This window comes from Rhinopithecus bieti, unplaced genomic scaffold (assembly GCF_001698545.2).
Source record: "Rhinopithecus bieti isolate Rb0 unplaced genomic scaffold, ASM169854v2 scaffold_10181, whole genome shotgun sequence".
In the NCBI taxonomy this organism is placed as follows: domain Eukaryota; kingdom Metazoa; phylum Chordata; class Mammalia; order Primates; family Cercopithecidae; genus Rhinopithecus; species Rhinopithecus bieti.
The window spans coordinates 987,947-1,010,337 of NW_016806624.1; the positions used below are offsets into that span (position 1 = coordinate 987,947).

At 34.0% G+C, this 22,391-nt stretch overlaps 1 protein-coding gene across 1 annotated transcript in view; it reads left to right on the forward strand.

Annotated features, from left to right (window-relative positions):
• The window catches only part of ADAMTS6 (ADAM metallopeptidase with thrombospondin type 1 motif 6), a 344,308-nt gene that overhangs the window by 146,496 nt on the left and 175,421 nt on the right, over nucleotides 1-22,391 (forward strand). Inside the window, exons 8-9 of the mRNA XM_017877113.1 lie at nucleotides 8,943-8,986; nucleotides 13,581-13,686. Coding sequence (XP_017732602.1) covers nucleotides 8,943-8,986; nucleotides 13,581-13,686 — 150 coding nt within the window. The remainder of the gene's footprint in view (nucleotides 1-8,942; nucleotides 8,987-13,580; nucleotides 13,687-22,391) is intronic.

A 22,391-nucleotide genomic window follows, 5' to 3' on the forward strand; every position in this document is an offset into this window, starting at 1 on the left:
GGTGGGCATTTAACAATGAGGACACATGGACACAGGGTGGGGAACATCACACACCGGGGCCTGCTGGGGCGTCAGGGGCAGGGGGAGGGATAGTATTAGCAGATATTCCTAATGTAAATGACAAGTTAACAGGTGTAACACACCAACATGGCACATGTATACATATGTAACAAACCTGCATGTTGTGCACATGTACCCTAGAACTTAAAGTAAAATAATTTAAAGGGGAAAAAAGATTATGTCATCCACAAACAGGGACAATTTGACATCCTCTTTCCAATTTGGATGCTCTTCATTTCCCTTTCTTGCTTTATTGTTCTGGCTAGGACTTCTAGTACTATGTTGAGCAAGAGTAGTGAGAATAGGCATGCTTGTCTTGTTTCAGATTTTAGAGGAAAAGCCTTCTTCTTTTCTCTGTTAAATATGATTTTGGCTGTGGGTTTGTCACATATGGCCTTTATTATGTTGAGGTACTTTAATTCTCATATGGTTTAGCTGTGTCCCCACCCACATCTCATCTTGAATTTTAGCCCCCACAATTCCCACATGTTATGGGAGGGACCCAGTGGGAGGTAAGTGAATCATGGGGGCGGGTCTTTCCCGTGCTATTCTCGTGATAGTAAGTCTCATGAAATCTAATGGTTTCATAAAGGGGAGTTTCTGTACACAAGCCCTCTTCTCTTGTCTGCCACCATGTGAGACATTCCACCATGATTGTGAGGCCTCCCCAGCCATATGGAACTATGAATCCATTATACCTCTTTCTTTGGAAAATTGCCCAGTCTTAGGTATGTCTGTGTCAGTAGTGTGAAAATGAACTAATACACCTTCTATATCTAATTTATTATGAGGTTTTATCATTAAGCAATGTTGAATTTTATCAAATGCTTTTTCTGCATCTATTGAGATGATGATATGGGTTTTTTCCTTCATTCTATTCATGTTATATATGACATTTATTGATTTGCATATGTTGAACCATCCTTGCATTCCTGTGATATTTCTCACTCGATCATGATGTGCTGTTGTATTTGGTTTGCCAGTATTTTATTGAGGATTTTTGTGTCTATATTTATCAGGGATATTGGCCTGGAGTTTCCTTTTCTTGTTGTCTCCTTGTCTGGTAGTATCAGAGTTATGGTGGCCTCTTAGAATGAGTTAGAAAAGATTTCCCTCTGCTTCACTTTTTTGGAGTAGTTTGAGAAGAATTGGTACTTATCCGTCTTAGAAGATTTGTTAGAAATCAGTGGTGAAGTCATCTGGTCTTGGACTTTTCTTTCTTGGAAGACTTTTTATTATTGATTCAATCTCTTTGCTTATAATTGGTCTCTTCAGGTTTTCTATTTCTTTTTGGTCAACCTTGGAAAGTTGCATGTGTCCAGGAGTTTATCCATTTCTTCTAGGTTTTCACATTTATTGGAATATAGTTGTTCACAGTAGTCTCTAATGACTCTTTATTTTTCTGTGATATCTGTTGTGACATCACTTTTTTAAATTTCTGAGATATTATTTATTTGGGTCTTCTCTCTTTTCTTCTTAGTCTAGCAAATGGTTTGTCAGTTTTCGTTATCTTTTCAAAAAACCACTTTTTTGTTTTATCGATCTCATATTTTTTAGTTTCATTTTCATTTATTGTTGCTCTGATTACATTATTTCTTCTACTCATTTGGGGTTTGGGTTTTTCTTATTTTTCTAATTTCTTGAGATTAATTGTTAAGTTGTTTATTTGAAATCATTCTAGTTTTTTGATTTATGCATTTATTGCTATAAGCTTTCCTCTTATATTGCTTTTGCTATGTCCTATAGGTTTTGGTATGTTGTGTTTCTATTTTTATTTGTTTCAAGGAATTTTTAAATTTTATTCTTAATTTCTTCCTTCACCCATTGGTCATTCAGGAGCATTTTGTTTAATTTCATACATTTGTATAGTTTTGGATGTTCTTCTTGAACATCTGATGTTTCTTTGTTGATTTTCTGTCTAGATGATCTGTCCAATGCTGAGAGTGACATATTATTGCAGCCTATCTCTCTCTTTAGATCTGATAATATTTGCTTTATATATCTGGGTGTTCCTGTGTAGGGTGCATATATATTTACGATTGTTATATTCCCTTGCTGAATTGATCCCTTTATTATTTATTAAATATTATTTTGTCTATTTTTACAGCTTTTAATTTCAAGTTTGTTTTATCTGATATAAATAAAGGTATACCTGCTCTCTTTTGGTTTCTGTTTGCATGGAATGCCTGTTTTTATCCCTTCACTTTCAGTCTCTATGCATCTTTACAGGTGAGATGTGTTTCTTGCAGACAAATTATATTGGGTCCTTTTTTTTTTAAAAAAATAAAATCTTATTTAGTCAATTTATATCTTTTAAATGGGGAATTTAATCCATTTACATTCTAGGTTACTATTAAGAGATAAGAATTTATTCCTGTCATTTTATTGATTGTTTTCCAGTTATTTTGTTTATCATTTCCTCCTTCCTTCCTCTCTTATTGTTTACTTTGGCATTGGGTGGTTTTCTGTAGTACTGAGGTTTGATTCCTTTCTCTTTATTCTTTGTGTATTTACTTAACCAGTGAATTTTATAATTCTACATGTTTTCATGATGGTGGTTATTATTTTTTGATTTCCAGATGTGAGACTTCCCTGAGCATGTCTCGTAAGGCTAGGCTAGTGTTACAAAAGTTCCTTAGTTTTTGCTTGTCTGTGAAATAATTTTTTTTTTTTTAATTTCTGAAGAATAGCTTTACTGGGTATAATAATCTTTGGTGGCATAGTTTTTTTCTTTCAGTGCTTTAAATACACCTTATTGTCTCCTGGTCTGTAAGGTTTCTGCAGAGAAATTAGCTGTTAGTCTAATGGTGATTTGTTTATATATGACTTGACACTTTTCTCTTGTTGCTTTAAAAATTCTTTGCTTTGACTTTTGACAATTTGACTATATGTGCCTTGGAAAGGACTTGTTTGGAGTAAATCCATTTAGAGTTATTTGAGCTTTCTACACTCTCTCCTAAGACTTTGGAAGTCCATCTCTTTCCCAAGTCTTTGGGAGTTTTCTGTTATTATTTCATAAAATATGGTTTCCTTACTTTTTTCCTTCTTTTCTCCTTCTGAAAGCTCATAATACAAACTTTTGTTAACTTATTGGTGTTTCATAAATCCTATAGGCTTTCTTCATTCTTTTTTATTCTTTTCTCTTTCTTTACTTTTTCTGCCTGTGTTATTTCAAAATACCTGTCTTTTTGTTTGGAAGTTCTTTCTTCTGCTTGATCTAGTCTGTTGCTGAACTCTTGATTGTATTTATTTCCTTCATTTAATTCTTCTGTTCTAGTATTTCTCTTTTCTTCTATTTTTCATTTGATATTTATCTCTATTGAACTTCTCATTCAAATCATTAATTGTTCTGATTTCATTAAATTGTCTATATTATATCTCACTTTCCTTAAGATTTTTTTTTTTAATTCTTTTTCTGGCATGTCATATATTTCCTTATGATTTGGTTTCTGTTACTGAAGAATTATTGTTTTTCTTTGTGGGTTACATTTTTTTTTCCTTTTTTTATGATTGACATGTTCCCATATTGATTTCTATGCAGCTAGTAGAAAAGCTACCTCTTCTAATTTTATGGAGTAGGTTTCATAGGGAAAGATTAATCCATATAAGTAGATCTTGGGGTGTCAGTTTGGTGGGGTCTGTTGGCCTTGGTTCTAGATAGACACAGTAGTATTGTCTGTGTGTAGTTTCTAAAGCTGTAATTCACATTAGTGGTATTTGTGAATTTCTCAGTAACCTAGGCTGAGAGAATTTGCTTTGATGGTGGCATAGCTTTGCCAGGGGTGGGCTTGCTGGGCTATTTCTCAGGTCAGAAATGTGTTCACATGGTGGGTTGGCTAGCTTGCGGTCTGACTCACTAGGTTTAGGGCCATCGTGCTGTTACTCTGATTGGAAACACAGGCATGCAGTTACTTAGACAGCCTGGGGGTGTGCCTGCCAAGAGTGGCCTGGAGGGCTATTTCTCAGGTCCAGGACATGAGTGCGCAGCTGCTTGGCTGGCATGGGGATGTGTCTGCCAGGGTTGGCCTACAGGGCTATTTCTCAGGCCTGTGACGCAGGCATAAGGATGTTCAGCTGGCCTGGTGGCATGTCTGCTGGGGGCAGACTACAGGCTGTTTATCTTGCGTAGGACACAGCTGCATAGCTCCTTGGTTAGCTTAGGGGCATGTTTGCCAGGGTTGGCCCACATGGCTGTTTCTTAGGCCTGGGATGTGGTCACATGACTTCTTGGCTGGCCTGGGTGGGTGGGTGTCTGCTGCAGGTGGCCCATGGGGCTGTAGTCCTGGCTCTGGGCCCAGGCACACAGCTGCTTGGCTGGCTGGGAGTGCGTGTCTTTCAGGGGCAGTCCATGGGGCTGCTTTTTAGGCTTAGGATTCAGGCAAAGGGCTGCTTGGCTGCCCTGGAAGCATGTCTGCTGGTGGTGGAAGATAATGCTATATTTTGGAGATCTTAAAATGCAACTTAATCATGTGTTTTGGTCTGTTTCTCTGATAGCCATGCCTAGGCAAAAGTGACCAGAAAATTAAAGAGTTGAAAGTATCCATACCCGAAAAGTATACCAATGTTACAGTCTCAACCAAATTCTCTAGTTTTGATCTTGCTCAGTTGTCCAACCTCATTATGAATTTAGGATAAAAGAATGACAACATATACGTTCATCTGCTTACTCAAAAGTGGAACCCTAATTTCCCTAAAGTACTGGGCTTTATGTAGATTCCCTATGACTATCTTTCTTAATTCTTTTTCATCTGACCTGAAGCCTTTATTACACTTTCACGAAAAGAAAACCAAAAAAGTACCATAGGGATAAGATGCTATTTTTCTATCCAAATTCAGAATAATGGACATTTTCCAATTTTATTTCAGCTTTTCTTTTACTTCTTAGCATTCCGGTGTACTTCTTAGCCTAGTCTGAAGATAGGATCACAGGCCCAAGTTTGGTGGCTCCTGCCATCTGTGGGTTGGTAAGGATTTAGTAGCGACTGATTTTTGTAAAGGGTGTTGAGAGTAAGCAATCAGAATTCCTTTTCCTCAATCTTCTTTTTCTTCAATTTGTACTGCTGCAATAAAAGTCCTAAAAGTATGCCAATTATATATGTGGGATAAAGCCAGACTCCTTGCATTATTTTCTTTGTAATTTTCCTGAAGTGGTTCAGATCTGGAGGAAAATAAGGCAAACCTACAGTATGGCAGAGAGTTGATGGGATGTAGAGTGAATGTGATGCAAAGTAAAAATGAGAAAGTTAGGTAAAAGAAAGAAAGAGGGTGTGAAGTTAGTGAAGATTATTATTAAGGCATAAAATTTAAAAATGCTATTTAAAGATAAGATGGGAGACAACTGAGAGTTATATCGAGGAACTGAAATAAGCTGGTTCATATTTGGCCTACTTTAAGAGACAATGACTTAAGTGTAGTACAGCTTGAATTAAATGATTTCTCAAGATTTTTTACATTTGTAAGCAATATGGAGCTGACAGCACAGAAAATAGTTTGTGGGAAAGGAATCAGGAATTTATACATGAAGAAGAAGGAAAATAGGGATAAGAGAATGAATAGAATAAGAAGTATCCCACAGAAAAGAAATTGAAAAAGGTAAAATATGAGATAATAGTAAGTTTATAAAATATGTAAATAATAGACTAAAAGTAATTTTGAGTTTTAAAAAATATTTCAAATGATTACCTTGCACTTCTGCTGAACATTTTGTTACGTGTAGGTAACACGATATTGAGCAAGTATACACAAAGTATGAAAAAATATTTGTATTCATCAATTCTATATTTGAATAGAAATTCAATATAGTTGAATAAGATTACCTTCAATAGAAACTTTAATGTTTCAGATTTATTATTCCCATTTTATAATATAAATACAACTTGATTCTATGTTATATAATTCATGGATAAGATGGTGTAATTTTTAAATCCATGACTGAAGTCTTTCTTCTGCCCACAGTCTGTTTCTACTATTCCATGGTACATATTAAGGAAAGGCAATTATAGGAATGGCCTAAAGAAGATAAATCTGTTAGAAGTAGGTATCATGGTAGATAAAGCCACATATAAATTATTTTTTTATTACCTTGTCATGTCTTCCATTTATCAATCTGGAATTTTTATTGTTGCAAACTGTCCTAAGCTAGTATGTTCAGGCAAAACCTTAGGATTTGGTGGATAAAGGTTATCAGTTATAATGAAGGGAAGTTTTAGATCAAATTCCATTATAAATATAAATATTCGTAAAATAAGCAAGAAGGCACAAATATTTCATATTCCTTATTTTATAAGCTTGACGACATTCCAGCTCTGTTATTTAGGTGCTCTGACAATACTTTGCATGAAGAGTGCACTCAATATGTATATGAAAATATTTGGCGGACAGAATTTATTACCCTTATATTTGTCATCGGGTACCCTAATACTCCAAACCATTGAGTGGACATACAGGACAAATCTCAGATGTGTTATCTAAGTGTACATTCTGCAGTGCTTGCTGGGTTTTTGTATGGGTTCATGCAAAGTGGGGCAATGTTTCTGAAATATTTCGGCCAATCTACAGATCTGGAACTCCACTAATTTTTTCCTTCAATGCAATGAAAAACACATTTTTAACATTCATTAGACATTCATTGGCTAATTATCAAGTTTCTCTTTTGTTTATCGTCAGAGACAGGCCTAGCTGAAAGACTTTCTGATTAAAGTTGGTTGTACAGAAATTTATATATGTATGCATATTCTCCCTATTCTCTCACCTCTCCCTTAGATACCCACTGTTATCCTTCCAGATTTATATCTGTATATAAGCAATCTGTATATATACTCATACTTTGAAAAAATTCTTTTCTACTATACAAACTATTTTCTAAGTTGCTTTTGTCTATAAGAAAAACAAATCTGGTTTAACATTCAATATTTCGGTCTCTCTGAAATTCTCATAGTTCTTCAGTATGCCATACTCTTTCTAGACTTTGTTCCTTTGAATATTCTCTACTTGGAATGCTTTTACTTTTCTTTGTTTTAATCTGGCTTAAACTTTAAGACCTGTTTCAGATGCATGTCCTGTATGAATCTGTTTCCTAGTTTTCTATGTGTATTCACTGTTTTGTCTGTATTTCTATATTTTGTATTTAAGTAGGTTATGGCAGTAATCATCATGATAGTCGTTAACAAATACTGGTTGCATAGTGTAAATCTAACTATTTTTACATTTATTTTATTTAATCTTTTTTCCAGATTTCTCTGTAATTTATCACTTGTATTTTGTTTTCCAAAATAGACCAAAAGTAACTTATTTATCTTTCTATTCCCAGATATATGGCACTATATCTGGGCATATGATAAGTGTTCAGCAAACTGGTAGACCAGTTTTAGGAAGGGCACTGTGGAACTTGGAGATTTAGAAATAGATTCTATTGAAACATCTGTATCTGCATTACCATGAAAAGTCTTCCTTTACGTTTTCTTGAAGACAGCTAGAAAGGGTTGTGGCTATGTAACAATAGGCATAACACACTATGATCGTAAGATAAATTGACTGTGACACCAAGAATATACTTTATGGTGCTTTGGTGAGTACACTAGTACCCTCTCTGTATCTTACATTCAAGGGTGTTCCAAGCATTGCAGTCCCATGGCTTACCAATTGCAAAAGAAGAAATAGAGAGGATGAATGTGTGAATGGTCAGAAGAGAATTTTCTGCAAGAGGAAAAGAAAATCCCTTTCCTCAAATGTAAAATGAGCAGGTTGAAGAGTTTGAAATTCTAAAGATAGACCCAGGGTATCTCCAGAAATTTTAATGAGTTCAACAACCCAGTGATATGGCTGATTATAATATTTGTTCCATGAAAATACATTTTGGTCTGGTGATTGATAAGTAAGAATGGGATTATTTACTAACCTTCTACCCTACTAATGTTGACTAATCTTTATATACAATAAAAGAGAACTTTTACAAATGAAATTTCCCTGTAGTTTGTGAAACTTTACTTTTTAACTGAAAAGCTTTCCGCTTCCAGCATAAAACAGAGGCAAATAAAAATTTTTAGCCTTTTACATTTATTTTTTACTCTCACTTTAGAAACTTTAAATACTTTTGGTTTTAAAATGTTTAAAAGAATATACCAAAATGCTTAAAATAAATGTTTATATCAATATTGACAGGATTCTAAATGTAATATTTTTAAAATATGCAACATTATGGACTCAATCTTTTGTATTGAGTTATAATGCAGCATGGTATAGAATAAATCTGACCAACATTAGGGAAGCTTTCTATTGAGAGATTCATTTAGCCTTTTGTAAAATCACCTAAAAATATTTGTATTTTAGCCATGCTAATTTGCCGGTATACAATTAGGAGAAATATGTAATATCAATTTTATTCCCACTGTTGTATTACATGATCTTTTTTTCTTTAACAAGAACCTGTGTTAAAGCAACTCCAAATAGTGCCTATAGCTCAGAAGTATAAAATACAGTCTGTGTCTGTAACAAAACCCTATTCCCACAGGTTCAAAAGAGATTGGAAATAAGAAGCCACCTATTTGCGTTTTGCAGAAGTAGCAGCAATCTGCAGACAACCCACTCTAGCTTCAAAACAGTATGGTAGATGATTTTATGGAACTTGCAATTACAAAAATCCGCTTTAACCTTTCTTTCTTACTGGCAGGTGTTCTATTGGCTTGCAGCCAGAGGCTGTGAGTGTAGTGCTGCCTGTGGTGTTCCTCAGCACTGTAGAGTGCTGAAAATGCCGACACTCCAGTTGATTGCTCATAATTGCATTAATTGTGGTCTGACAACTTCAGGAGAGAAGTATGATGAATATAGAAAACTATTTTACAAATTTGATCAGAGTACAAATTTCATCTCTTTTTTCTCCATAGATATGATATCTGCACTTATAAAAATAAGCCTTGTGGAACACTGGGTAAGTTTTTTTTTTTTTTTTTTTTTTTTTAATAAAGATAGAATGGTTCAGATTGTCTTTCTGGACCAATGGCTTTAATCTTTATTATTAATTTGCTCATTTTCCTTTCTGTACATCTGAAAGCCCTAAAATCTGTTACATCCAGCCTTTGCAGATATGTCATTTACTAGGAAACAAATATTTATTACTATCATAAATATTATATAAATTTCATTGGCTTTTTTGAATGGAATGATTCAAACTGGAATGATTATTAAAATTAACTTAGAATATGATTCAAAATCATTAAAGAATTATAAATTGAGGTTATCACTTATGTTCATATAATCCATCTCTGTAATGTATTTTCTATAATACCAAGATTGTGAGAGCAAATGAAAGCAATTAACATCTTGAAATTTCAGGCTAGAAAAGGAAAGGAAAAAAAAAAGAACTAAGGATACTTAATGAGGATGCACCAAGAACAATACTTCTTTTGGTACAATTTTGTGGAAAGAGTATAGCCCCATAAGTTAAGATAGTATTGGAAATTTTATACTACGCAAACAACAACCACAAAAAATAATCTTATAAAATATTATAGCCACAGGTGAAGAAGGGGTACAAGATTATCTTTCTTGTGCTCCCAAAGGGTCATTTATCTTTTAAAAGCATTTCTGTAGTATTCTAGAATTTTAAAATTACACGTTGTTACAGAGCATAATTTCATAGTTAACTGCAAATACAAATGGGCAAAAAAGGTAGCTCTCTAGTAGTCTAACATATTAAGCAACTAGAGTTATTTTAAAGGACAGAAGCTCTTTTCTCTGATAAATTTTTTAAGACTTTTACAGACTCAGAAGGTAAACAACTGAAGATGAATTCTCTAGTTTCTCTATGACAAGTCTCAGTTTTCTTAATTGTAAAAGAATAGTTATGAAATTGATTCCTATGCACCTCATAAGCATTTTGGGAAGAGCAAATTAAAGTAGATGTAGGAGGAAAAGTGTAACCCAACTTCCTGGGAAGTTCAGTGAAATATCTCTTCAGAAACTAAAATTTCTCTTGATAATTTTACCCGACTTCCCAGGCTTCTCCTACCCATTTCCCTCAGGATTTATGGCTGAAGAAGAAATCCCAAATAGCCAGTGCTGAGTATTAACTATGGAGAAGCTTGCTAGTTAAAAAGCATAATGGAGACAGAGTTCTCTTTGCTGTGCGAGCTCACATCAAAAAGATTTACTTTGTAGTGTTTTAAGCTAACAAGACCAACATAATCCAACAGAGGGGACTCTGAACTGGGAACTAACAACTGGCTTTGACAGTTTCAGTACATTAACTTTTACAGTGTATTTAAGCTCTTTGTTCCTCAATTTTCTTATCTATGATGTAGGAGTAATATCTGCCCTTATGCTACATGGACATTGTTAAAGTCATTTAAGGAAAAAAATGTAGATATATTTAGTAAAGAGGTAGTATAAAAATGAACTGGTATTATAAATGTAGAAATTGCCTACACTTTTAAACTTTAGATATAATAGACAGTAGACCTCAAATCAGGTGCACATATCAGCCAGAGCTAGTATTTTTCTAATATATCTGTATTTGAAGAAATGTGTATATACACACATATACACATTTGTACATATACACACACATTCTCTCTCTATATATATACCCTCACTCTCCCTATATATATCTCTCTCTATATAGATATATCTATATATATACCCTCACTGTATGTATATCTATATATATACCCTCACTATATGTATATCTATATATATAACCTCACTCTCCCTATATATATACCCTCACTCTCCATATATATATATATATTCTGCTTTTTGAAGGTAGATTATTTACATCGAGATATGCTCTTTGTTGTATGAGGTTGGTGCAATTTACTTCGCACCAACCTAATGACATTAGTAAGACACACACACAGTGATTTTTACTTTTATTTTGAGATATAAAGTATTTTGATACTGCCTAGTACTTTGTCATTATTGGCAAAGATTTGAGGTGTTTTCCTATTCTACTTATTTTATTTTTCTGAAAATAATGTGTTCTAACTTTGATAGCTTATTAATTTATAGAATCAGTGCATTAATAGGTATGTATCAATGCACTTTCAAGCTCATTATAAGTTATTTTTCAAATTATAAACTTGTATATTGTTTTCATACTACTTCTTGTTAAAACGGAATGAGTATATATATATATATATATATATACACATATATATATTACACACACACACGTTTTAACTTCTTCTATGGAAAATATATTATCAGTAGAGAATTGAGCAGATTACTTTTTGACTTGTATTCTAGTCACTTTCATATTGGCTTTTATACTGATTTTTCCATAGTATCTTGCTTAATAATTCTGATGACCAATTGTAACATGGCTAAGTAGGCTTAAGGGTGCAAACTGTGGCCATCAAGCTGAGGAAACCTAAATGACCCAAATAGTAATCAAATCGCCATTAACACAATCATACATAAGAATTTTGACAGTCTCAATTTTATAGGTATACAGAACATTGTGGGGGGTTGTGAAAATACATTAGCATTTAAAATACTTCCATTTTAGTTGAGATTTAGCTTTATATTTCAATGAGTAGGAATTTTCCAAGTATATTCTTTCTGAAGTTGTTGTTTTAGCAGAGATAACAATTTTATATAAGATGGCAGAAGTAAACCTGTGCTTGTAAATACACCTTGAGGAGTCACTGAAAATTCTCAATTGAAAATACAGCCACATGGCACATACCAAAAAAACGACACAACAACAACAAAACCCAAAAGCTAACCCATGGAATAATAGATTTTGGGAAATGTAAGAAACATTAATTTAACAATAATTATTCTTAGTAATTCTGCTTTTCTTTTGAAAAAACATACATTTCATAAAACTCAAAACAGAAACAGTATTCAGAGTGGCTTTGTTCTTCCCATATAATAGGCCACATTGAACCAAATAACTTAAAGCCAGATAATATAATGCAATTTTTAAAAAGATTTCAGGTACTTTCCTATTCTACTTCTCATTTTATTTTTCTTAAAATAAAAGTAAAATTCACTATGTGTGTCTCTCTCTTTCTCTCAGTGGAGATTGAAAATGACATTCATTAAAATATTTAAACAAATATTAAATATTAACCAAAAATTAAATGAAACAAAAAAAAGTAAGTTATCCTGCTCCACTTTTTACATTCTCTGTTTTAGGTCCCAATACCTCTAATGAATGGAAGGGCAGCCCAGGGGTATCACCAGTATTTATAACTCTGTGAGGCAGAAATCACCTCCCTCCCCAACTCCTGCCTCTCTCACATAAAACAGTAGGAAAGGCAAACAATCTATTAGCAAATCCAGCATTAATCTCATCTCTGTTCCAATGTAGCTGTTGATACTTATATTAGAAAATACAGAGAAACACAACTTCTAGAGCTTTCTCGTCAGTAAAATTATGGATTATATATCATTTATTGTTTCTAATTAGTACAGCTGGGAAATTATACCTAGCACAGAACATTGCTTATTGCATTCAATAAATATTCATTGAATTGAATTGAAATCACTTTTGGTGGGAAAGTAATTATTAATGTTTGGGTGATGATAGTAGACTACTGACCATAAAAAATGTTTTTTCCTACTTCTCCTTCAACTTCTTCGAAATAACTTTTTGTTTCTATGTGCATGAAGTATGATTTGGCATCTGTTTCCTTATAAGAGATGACATTTCTGCTTTTGCACAAAAATTCTTTTTTTAAGCACTGTGTTAAAGTTCTGTAGTATTTCACACAGCATGATATTCATTTGAAAGTAAATATTAAAACTTTTACATACTAAAATCCCCAAGGGGAGAATACCTTGAGTAACATAACATTTCACTGGAATCAGCGAATTAACACCATAGTATTTGCTTTATTAGTAAAACTGTAATGCATTGAAATAGGGAATAGGAGAGAGGAAAAGTGACACTGAATGCGTGAATGACTTTCCTCCCATTAATATACTAAAAGAAATTGTTGCATCACTGTCAGGATTAATTTCAGATGATTAAAAAAATATGCAAAAACCTCCCATCTTTAATAGTTCTCCTTTCCATCTTTTGAATCATTCATTTTATTTTTAATAAAAATATCACTTAAAAAATCATTTGGGATTCCCCCTTTTTTTGGTAACTAGAAAGTTACTTGTATATTTTTATGAACCCACTAAACTTAAACAGATCTCTTTAGAAAAATAATGTGGATATATTTTGCTTTCTACAGCCTGAAGAATGTTAAAATAGAAATGCTTTCTTGAATTCCCTCTTCTGGCTCAAGTTACTAGGTGGTCCCAAGTTACCAGAAGTAAAATTTATAAATCTAACCCCTAGTCTAGACATTTTCCAGCACTGACTGCAGTTCAAAAAATATTAATGTCTAGCCGGCAAAGTGAAATTCCCCCCAGTGATTTTGCAAATGACTAGAAAGTTAACCTTTTGCCAACGGCTCCTTCTGTGCATGGAGGTTATTAAAAAGAATCCAGGCATTTGTAAGTATGGGCTTTTAAAGACTGAAACACCTTGGCTTGACCCTTTGTGTCTCTTTCTGTTTATTCAGGCTTGGCCTCTGTGGCTGGAATGTGTGAGCCTGAAAGGAGCTGCAGCATTAATGAAGACATTGGCCTGGGTTCAGCTTTTACCATTGCACATGAGATTGGTCACAAGTGAGTGAGTTTAAGAAAATCAAAATAAATTTTAGAACTCCGCTCTTGAGCAACTTGTAACTACTGTGTGGAAAGGCTGTGCTGAACCTTATTTTACTGCCTTTTTGTCTGATTCCAATAGAGGATGTTATTATTTTGAGTATTGGGATAAATCATCTTAAGAACTGGAGACCTGTTAGATCATCTTTGTTATTCAATGAGTAGTGTCCTCAGTGGTGAATGCGCCACGTTTAAGTTTTTGTTCAGTCTCCTCGATACGTGTTTCCTTATAAAGTCCAGTTGTTTAAATGATCTTTCTTTTCCTCAAGTGACAATGCATATATATTTTAAAATCATTGACACCACTACCATAAAATGTAGTTTTAGTTTTCACTCTTCATACAGCTGTCAGCATCCCTTTTCCNATTAAATATTAACCAAAATTAAATGAAACAAAAAAAAGTAAGTTATCCTGCTCCACTTTTACATTCTCTGTTTTAGGTCCCAATACCTCTAATGAATGGAAGGGCAGCCCAGGGGTATCACCAGTATTTATAACTCTGTGAGGCAGAAATCACCTCCCTCCCCAACTCCTGCCTCTCTCACATAAAACAGTAGGAAAGGCAAACAATCTATTAGCAAATCCAGCATTAATCTCATCTCTGTTCCAATGTAGCTGTTGATACTTATATTAGAAAATACAGAGAAACACAACTTCTAGAGCTTTCTCGTCAGTAAAATTATGGATTATATATCATTTATTGTTTCTAATTAGTACAGCTGGGAAATTATACCTAGCACAGAACATTGCTTATTGCATTCAATAAATATTCATTGAATTGAATTGAAATCACTTTTGGTGGGAAAGTAATTATTAATGTTTGGGTGATGATAGTAGACTACTGACCATAAAAAATGTTTTTTCCTACTTCTCCTTCAACTTCTTCGAAATAACTTTTGTTTCTATGTGCATGAAGTATGATTTGGCATCTGTTTCCTTATAAGAGATGACATTTCTGCTTTTGCACAAAATTCTTTTTTTAAGCACTGTGTTAAAGTTCTGTAGTATTTCACACAGCATGATATTCATTTGAAAGTAAATATTAAAACTTTTACATACTAAAATCCCCAAGGGGAGAATACCTTGAGTAACATAACATTTCACTGGAATCAGCGAATTAACACCATAGTATTTGCTTTATTAGTAAAACTGTAATGCATTGAAATAGGGAATAGGAGAGAGGAAAAGTGACACTGAATGCGTGAATGACTTTCCTCCCATTAATATACTAAAAGAAATTGTTGCATCACTGTCAGGATTAATTTCAGATGATTAAAAAAATATGCAAAACCTCCCATCTTTAATAGTTCTCCTTTCCATCTTTTGAATCATTCATTTTATTTTAATAAAATATCACTTAAAAAATCATTTGGGATTCCCCTTTTTTTGGTAACTAGAAAGTTACTTGTATATTTTATGAACCCACTAAACTTAAACAGATCTCTTTAGAAAATAATGTGGATATATTTTGCTTTCTACAGCCTGAAGAATGTTAAAATAGAAATGCTTTCTTGAATTCCCTCTTCTGGCTCAAGTTACTAGGTGGTCCCAAGTTACCAGAAGTAAAATTTATAAATCTAACCCCTAGTCTAGACATTTTCCAGCACTGACTGCAGTTCAAAAAATATTAATGTCTAGCCGGCAAAGTGAAATTCCCCCCAGTGATTTTGCAAATGACTAGAAAGTTAACCTTTTGCCAACGGCTCCTTCTGTGCATGGAGGTTATTAAAAGAATCCAGGCATTTGTAAGTATGGGCTTTTAAAGACTGAAACACCTTGGCTTGACCCTTTGTGTCTCTTTCTGTTTATTCAGGCTTGGCCTCTGTGGCTGGAATGTGTGAGCCTGAAAGGAGCTGCAGCATTAATGAAGACATTGGCCTGGGTTCAGCTTTTACCATTGCACATGAGATTGGTCACAAGTGAGTGAGTTTAAGAAAATCAAAATAAATTTTAGAACTCCGCTCTTGAGCAACTTGTAACTACTGTGTGGAAAGGCTGTGCTGAACCTTATTTTACTGCCTTTTGTCTGATTCCAATAGAGGATGTTATTATTTTGAGTATTGGGATAAATCATCTTAAGAACTGGAGACCTGTTAGATCATCTTTGTTATTCAATGAGTAGTGTCCTCAGTGGTGAATGCGCCACGTTTAAGTTTTGTTCAGTCTCCTCGATACGTGTTTCCTTATAAAGTCCAGTTGTTTAAATGATCTTTCTTTTCCTCAAGTGACAATGCATATATATTTTAAAATCATTGACACCACTACCATAAAATGTAGTTTTAGTTTTCACTCTTCATACAGCTGTCAGCATCCCTTTTCCAGGCATAAAGTTTGTGCAGACATTGCTATGTAACTTGTATTTTCAGGTGCGTTTGTATGTCATTGAAAAAAAAAACCTGCAAGAAGTACACGATACCATCCTCCTTTCTTCCTAGGAGAACCTGAAGGTTTTAATGTTTGTTTTAAGTGAACCTGTGCCAAAGGAAAACTATCTTATGCACCCTGCCCCGACCCATGTTAAAAAATACCATTTAAAAATTTTAAACAACAGGCAGTAGTAATATGAAAGCCTGTTCATGTGGAAGGAGAGAAGCTTGATAATACTTTTTAAAAAAATTTCAACATTTGTGTTGAAATTTGACTGAAAGATGACTTGCCTCAATTAGTCAATTTTAAGCTGATTCTGGTGCTCTTATAAAGGTAAAACTAAACAAAAGAGCTTCCAATTTACTAACAGGATTTTTTTTTAAGCAGGGAAGCTCTTCTAAAACAGAAACAGTTAACATTTAGCAAATGACTAATTGTATCTGCTAAAAAAAAATGAGAGAAAACTTTAAAATGTTAGTCCAGTGTTTTTAGCTAAAATAAGCAGCTTACTTGCAAGAACTCCTGACATATTTATAATTTAAGTTTTATAATCTACTTTTTTGGTGGCGACATAGCTAGGGGAAAAGAACAAATAAAATCAATGTTTTAACCAACATTCAAGACCCATCTAAAATGCCAATTCTTCCATTAAACTTTTAAAATTCTTAAAAAAAAAAATCAATGTTTATTATATACTTGCCTCAGAGGTAATTCCTGAGGTAAATCTGTAGTTCAGCTTTTGTTGTTGTTGTTGGAGAGTAAAATTGGGTCTGTTGGCTGCATTATTTCAAAAGTGCAATCAAATTTTATCAAATTGATATTGATTTAGGTGTAAATTTAAATAAACAGTAAGTTTCAACCCTGGCTTGATTCAGACACAGGAAAAGTCAGTATTATACGCTTAATGAAGACTGAAAAATATTGATGTTCTACTTTCCATTGTAATAAACATCAGGTGAATAAAAGGAAAAGCCCTCTTAACCAAGCAGTTTATCTTTAATTCACTTAAAAATCTGGCTAATTAATGACTCTCATACTCCTATGCAATCAAACTGAATTTAATAGGTTGTGTTAGATTCAGTTAAATTGGAAGGTTAGGAAAAGTAACATACAGTGAGTGAAAACTTGTGTATGTGAAACACTATTATGTAGTCACAAGTTAGTCAATGTCAACACACACATTTCATGTTCCTTTCTTGTATGTACATACTTAAATAGCTGAGGTGAGGGTTTATCTTTCTTTTATAAAGATTCTGATTGGGCAACTTCCCAGGATTCCTAGATTTTGTTGTTGTTGTTGTTGGCCTTATAGATAAATCCTTTCAATTCTTCCTACAATGAATGGCTTGTACCTTATGTAGAAAAACTGTGAAAGAGAAATAGAATATACCTCTGAAGTTTTATGTATCTTGGAGTAACTTTGTTTCATAGTTAACTCTTGTTTGAAAGTATGAGTGTTAAAATGGGGAAAAAAATCCACAAAATCCTTGGATTGAGAGCCAGAAAATGCTTCCATTTAAAATGTTGTTTGACAGACAAAAAAAAAAAAAAAAAAAAAGATAGCTTTTTCACCATGTCCAGTTTATCACCATGTTACTATCCCCCTTCCCCAGACAACTGGGCAGATGTGTTTAGCATCTATTGTCTGTTTTGTGTTGCTCTAAAGGAATACCTAAGCCTGAATAACTCATTTAAAAAAGCGGTTTATTTGACTCACAGTTCTGCAGGCTGTATGAGAAGCATAATGCCAGCATCTACTTCTAGTGAGGGACTCAGGAAGCTTCCACTCATGGTGGAAGGCAAAGCAGGAGCCAGTGCACTACATGGCAAGAGAGGCAGCAAGGGAGATGCTGTGCTCTTTTAAACAACCAGCTGTCATGTGAACTCATAGAGCAAGAATTCATTCATTCCCCCCCAGGAAGGCACCAAGCCAATTATGAGGGATCTGCCCCCATGACCCAAATACCTCCCACCAGGCCCCACCTCCAGTATTTGGGATCACATTTCAATATGAGATTTAGAGGGAACAAACATCTAAACTATATCAACATACTATTTTTTTCAATATGTCAAATTATTATTTGGTCAGTTAGGGAAAATCTGTTTCATATGTGAAGATCCCTTTACTTTCTTTTAAGATCTTAGGGTTTAGCCTTCAGGAACTTAGCAGGTTAACTCTGGCACAATTCATGTCATCATTAAAATACAGTGATCTCTATTTTTCCTGAACCAAAGCAGTAGCCATAGTAAATATATCAAATATGTTTTCAGATGAAGTATACTGATTTTTTGTGACTCGTATCCTTTACGAGAATGGATGTTAAGTGATGTGATGATATCGGCAGATTCATTACAGTGAATAATATTTGACCATAAATTACTGAGAAGAGCCCCTACTGAGTAACTAGACTGTGTGAATATTTTCTCCCTTTCTTTAAATTGTGTAGAATATGATTTTGCACACAGTGTATACTTGTGCAGGGATATAATATCTATTTAAAATAGCTGTGAGATAACATTTTCTTTGGCTAAGCCTTAGTGACCACTTTTATTTCTCTCCATCCTCTCCATCCTTTTGTGAAAACAAGAAATTAGTTTCGTTGTCAAATGAAAAATTGTGGTTTTTTTTTTACTATATTTAAATGGCATGTCTAGGTTTTATATAGACTATAAGCCAAAGGCACTTAATGAAACCTTATAGGAAAGAATGTTCTTTGAAAGATTTAAAAAATTAATTATGTAGTTGCCATGAATTTTATAAGTTGAAAAGATTATGATGTCAAAGAGGGGTGGCAAGAATGCAGCCAGACATCTAGTATATTGAGAAAGCTAACTAGTGTATCTAAACTGTACAAAAACAAATAATCTTAATAAGGGATCTTAAAAATACTCATTTTTTGGTTATGAATGCATACTGAAGTATGTGAGACTGAAGTGACATGATGTCCAGGATTTTCTTTTAAAAGAAAGGAAAAAAAGAAAGACAAAACAAGAATAGCAACATCTTGAATTTTATTATCTTGATGATGTGTTTATGGAAGTTCATTATGCCACAGTTTCTACTATTGTATATGTCTGATTTTTTCCACAAAATGAGTTCTAAGATCATACATTGTTTAGGTGTGACTTAACTCATTTATTAATCATGATTGAGTGAACTTTAATATTGAGAGAATCTTTAAAGTATTACAATTTGTAGTCAGACACTGTGGCTCATGCCTGTAATCCCAGCACTTTGAGAGGCCAAGGTGGAGGATTGCTTGACCAGCCTGGGCAACATGGCCAAACCCTGTCCCTACAAAAAATACAAAAATCAGCCAGGTGTGGTGGCATGCATCTGTAGTCCCAGCTACTCGAGAGGCTGAGGTGGGAGGATGGATGAGCCCAGAAGATCAAGGCTGCAGTGAACCGTGATCATGATCATGCCACCACACTCCATTCTGGGTGACAGGCCAAGACTCTGTTAAAAAAAAAAAAAAGAAAGAAAGAAAAAAGAAAAGAAACCTGTATTGAAAGCTGTAGGGATATATTGGTCTTGCTTTAGGAAGTAAATATCAGTATTTTGTCTTAACCATAGGAATTCTCTCTGTAGATTAGTTAGGAGATGAGTTTTAATGTTAGTTTTATAAAATGAATTAGGAAATATTTTCTAGAATAGTTTGTTTTCCCATAAGTACATTTTAAAACATTATTTAGGTATAACTTACATACATTAAAAATGCACCCATTCTATTTATGGTTCATTGAGCTTTGGCAAAGTTGTATAACCATGTCCCACCACCACAGTCAAGATATGAACATTTCTATTATCTGAAAAAGTCCCCTTTACAGTTAATTTCTACCCTCTTCCCCACTCCTTCATCCCCAGACAACCGTGGATCTCCTTTTTATCACTATAGATTAGGCTTGCTTTTCTATCATTTCATATAAGTGGAATTACTCAATGGGTACTCTTTTGTGTCTAGGTTTTTACCCTGAGCGTAAGGTTTTTGGAGAGCCATCCATGTTGTTGTGTATATCAGTAGTTCACTTTTTTCTGAATAGTAATCCATATCACATATCACTTTTCTGGTTGTTTTTAGTTTTGTGCTATTATGAATAGAATTATTATGCAGATCTGTTCATAACTATTTGTACTGATTTTGTAAGCTTTCATTTCTCTTGGGTGATACTGTTGGTAGCATGGTGTTAGTTTAATGATGTTAGTGATGGTGAGCAATTTTCATGTGCTTCATATATATCACTCATATATCTTTGAAGTGTCTGTTCAAATCCTTTTCCCACTTTAAAAAAATGGGTCGTTTTCTTCTTATTGAGCTGTATTATGGATAAAAGTCTTCATCCTATTTATATGTGTATTATGTGTGTATATATACACACATAAATAGGATGAAGACTTTTATCTAAAATATATAATATATATAACATATAACATATATTCATCCATAATATATAACATAAAACATGTATAGTTTATATTTGTGTGTGTATCATATTTTCTCCTCATCTGTTGCTTCCTGTTTACTTTTTAAATTGTGTCACCTTATGAAAAGCAGAAATTTAAAATTTTGATGAAGTCTAACTTAAAATTTTTCTTCTGTGGTTTGTGCTTTTTGCATCCTAAGAAAGCTTTGTGTATTTCAAGATTGTGAGGATATTTTCCTGTAGAAGATTTATACTTCTAGCTTTTATATTTAGATCTATAATCCATTTTGAGTTAATTTTTATGTATAGTAGGAGGTACGGGTTGAGGTTCATCTTTTTTCCATACGAATATCCAGTAACTTCAGCACAATTTGCGTTAAAAAGTTGGTTGGTTTGTACTTTTATTTTAATGCCTTTGTCTAGTTTTGGTATCAGAATAAAGTTTGTCTTATAAAATGGGTTAAGTCACAGCCAACGTTATACTGAATGGGCTAAAGCTAGAAGCATTCCCCATGAAAACTGGCATAAGACAAAAGTGCCCTCTCTCACCACTCGGGCTCAGCGTAGTATTGGAAGTTCTGGCCAGGGCAATCAGGCTAGAGAAAGAAAGAAAGGGCATTCGAATAGGAAGAGAGGAAGTCAAACTACTCCCTGTTTGCAGATGACATGATCCTATATCTAGAAAACCCCATCATCTCAGCCCAAACGTTTCTTAAGCTGATAAACAACTTCAGCAAACTCAGGATACAAAATCAATGTGTAAAAATCACTAACATTCCTATAGACCAACAATAGTTAAGCCAAGAGCCAAATCAGGAATGAACTTTCATTCACAATTGCCCCAAAATGAATAAAATACCTAGGAATACAGCTAACTAGGGAGGTGAAATATCTCTAAAAAAAAAAAAAAAAAAAAAAAAAAAAGGTAATGGGACTAATGGGATTTAATTAAACTAAAGAACTTCCGTACAGCAAAAGAAACTACCAACAGAGCAAACAGACTGTGTACAGAATGGAAAAAATTTTTTTCAGACTATGCATCTGACAAAGCTCTAATATACAGCATATATAAGGAACTTAAACAAATTTACAAGAAAAACCATTAAAAAGTGGGCAAAGGACATGAACACACACTTCAAACAAGGCATTCATACATACATATATATATATATAAAAGCTCAACATCACTGATAATTAGAGAAATCCAAATCAAAACCACAATGAAATACCATCTCAAACCAGTCAGAATGGCTGTTGTTAAAAAGTCAAAATTAACAGATGCTGGTGAGGCTGTGGAGAAAAAGGAATGCTTATATACTGTTGGTGAGAGTGTAAATTAGTTCAACCATTGTGTAAGACAGTGTGGCCATTCCTCAAAGATCTAAAGACAGAAATACCATTCAACCCAGCGTTCCCATTACTAGGTATATACCCAAAGGAATATAAATCACTCCATTTCAAAGACAAATGCACATGTATGTTCATTGCAACCCTATGCACAATAGCAAAGACATGAAGTCAACCTAAATGACCATCGATAACAGACTGGATAAAGAAAATGTGGTACATGGGCCGGGCGCAGTGACTCAAGCCTGTAATCCCAGCACTTTGGGAGGCCAAGTCGGGTGGATCACGAGGTCAGAAGATCGAGACCATCCTGGCTAACATGGTGAAACCCCGTCTCTACTAAAAAAAAATACAAAAAAACTAGCAGGGCGAGGTGGCAGGCGCCTGTAGTCCCAGCTACTCGGGAGGCTGAGGCAGGAGAATGGCGTGAACCCTGGAGACGGAGCTTGCAGTGAGCCAGGATCCGGCCACTACACTCCAGCCTGGGCGACAGAGCGAGACTCTGTCTCAAAAAAAAAAAAAAAAA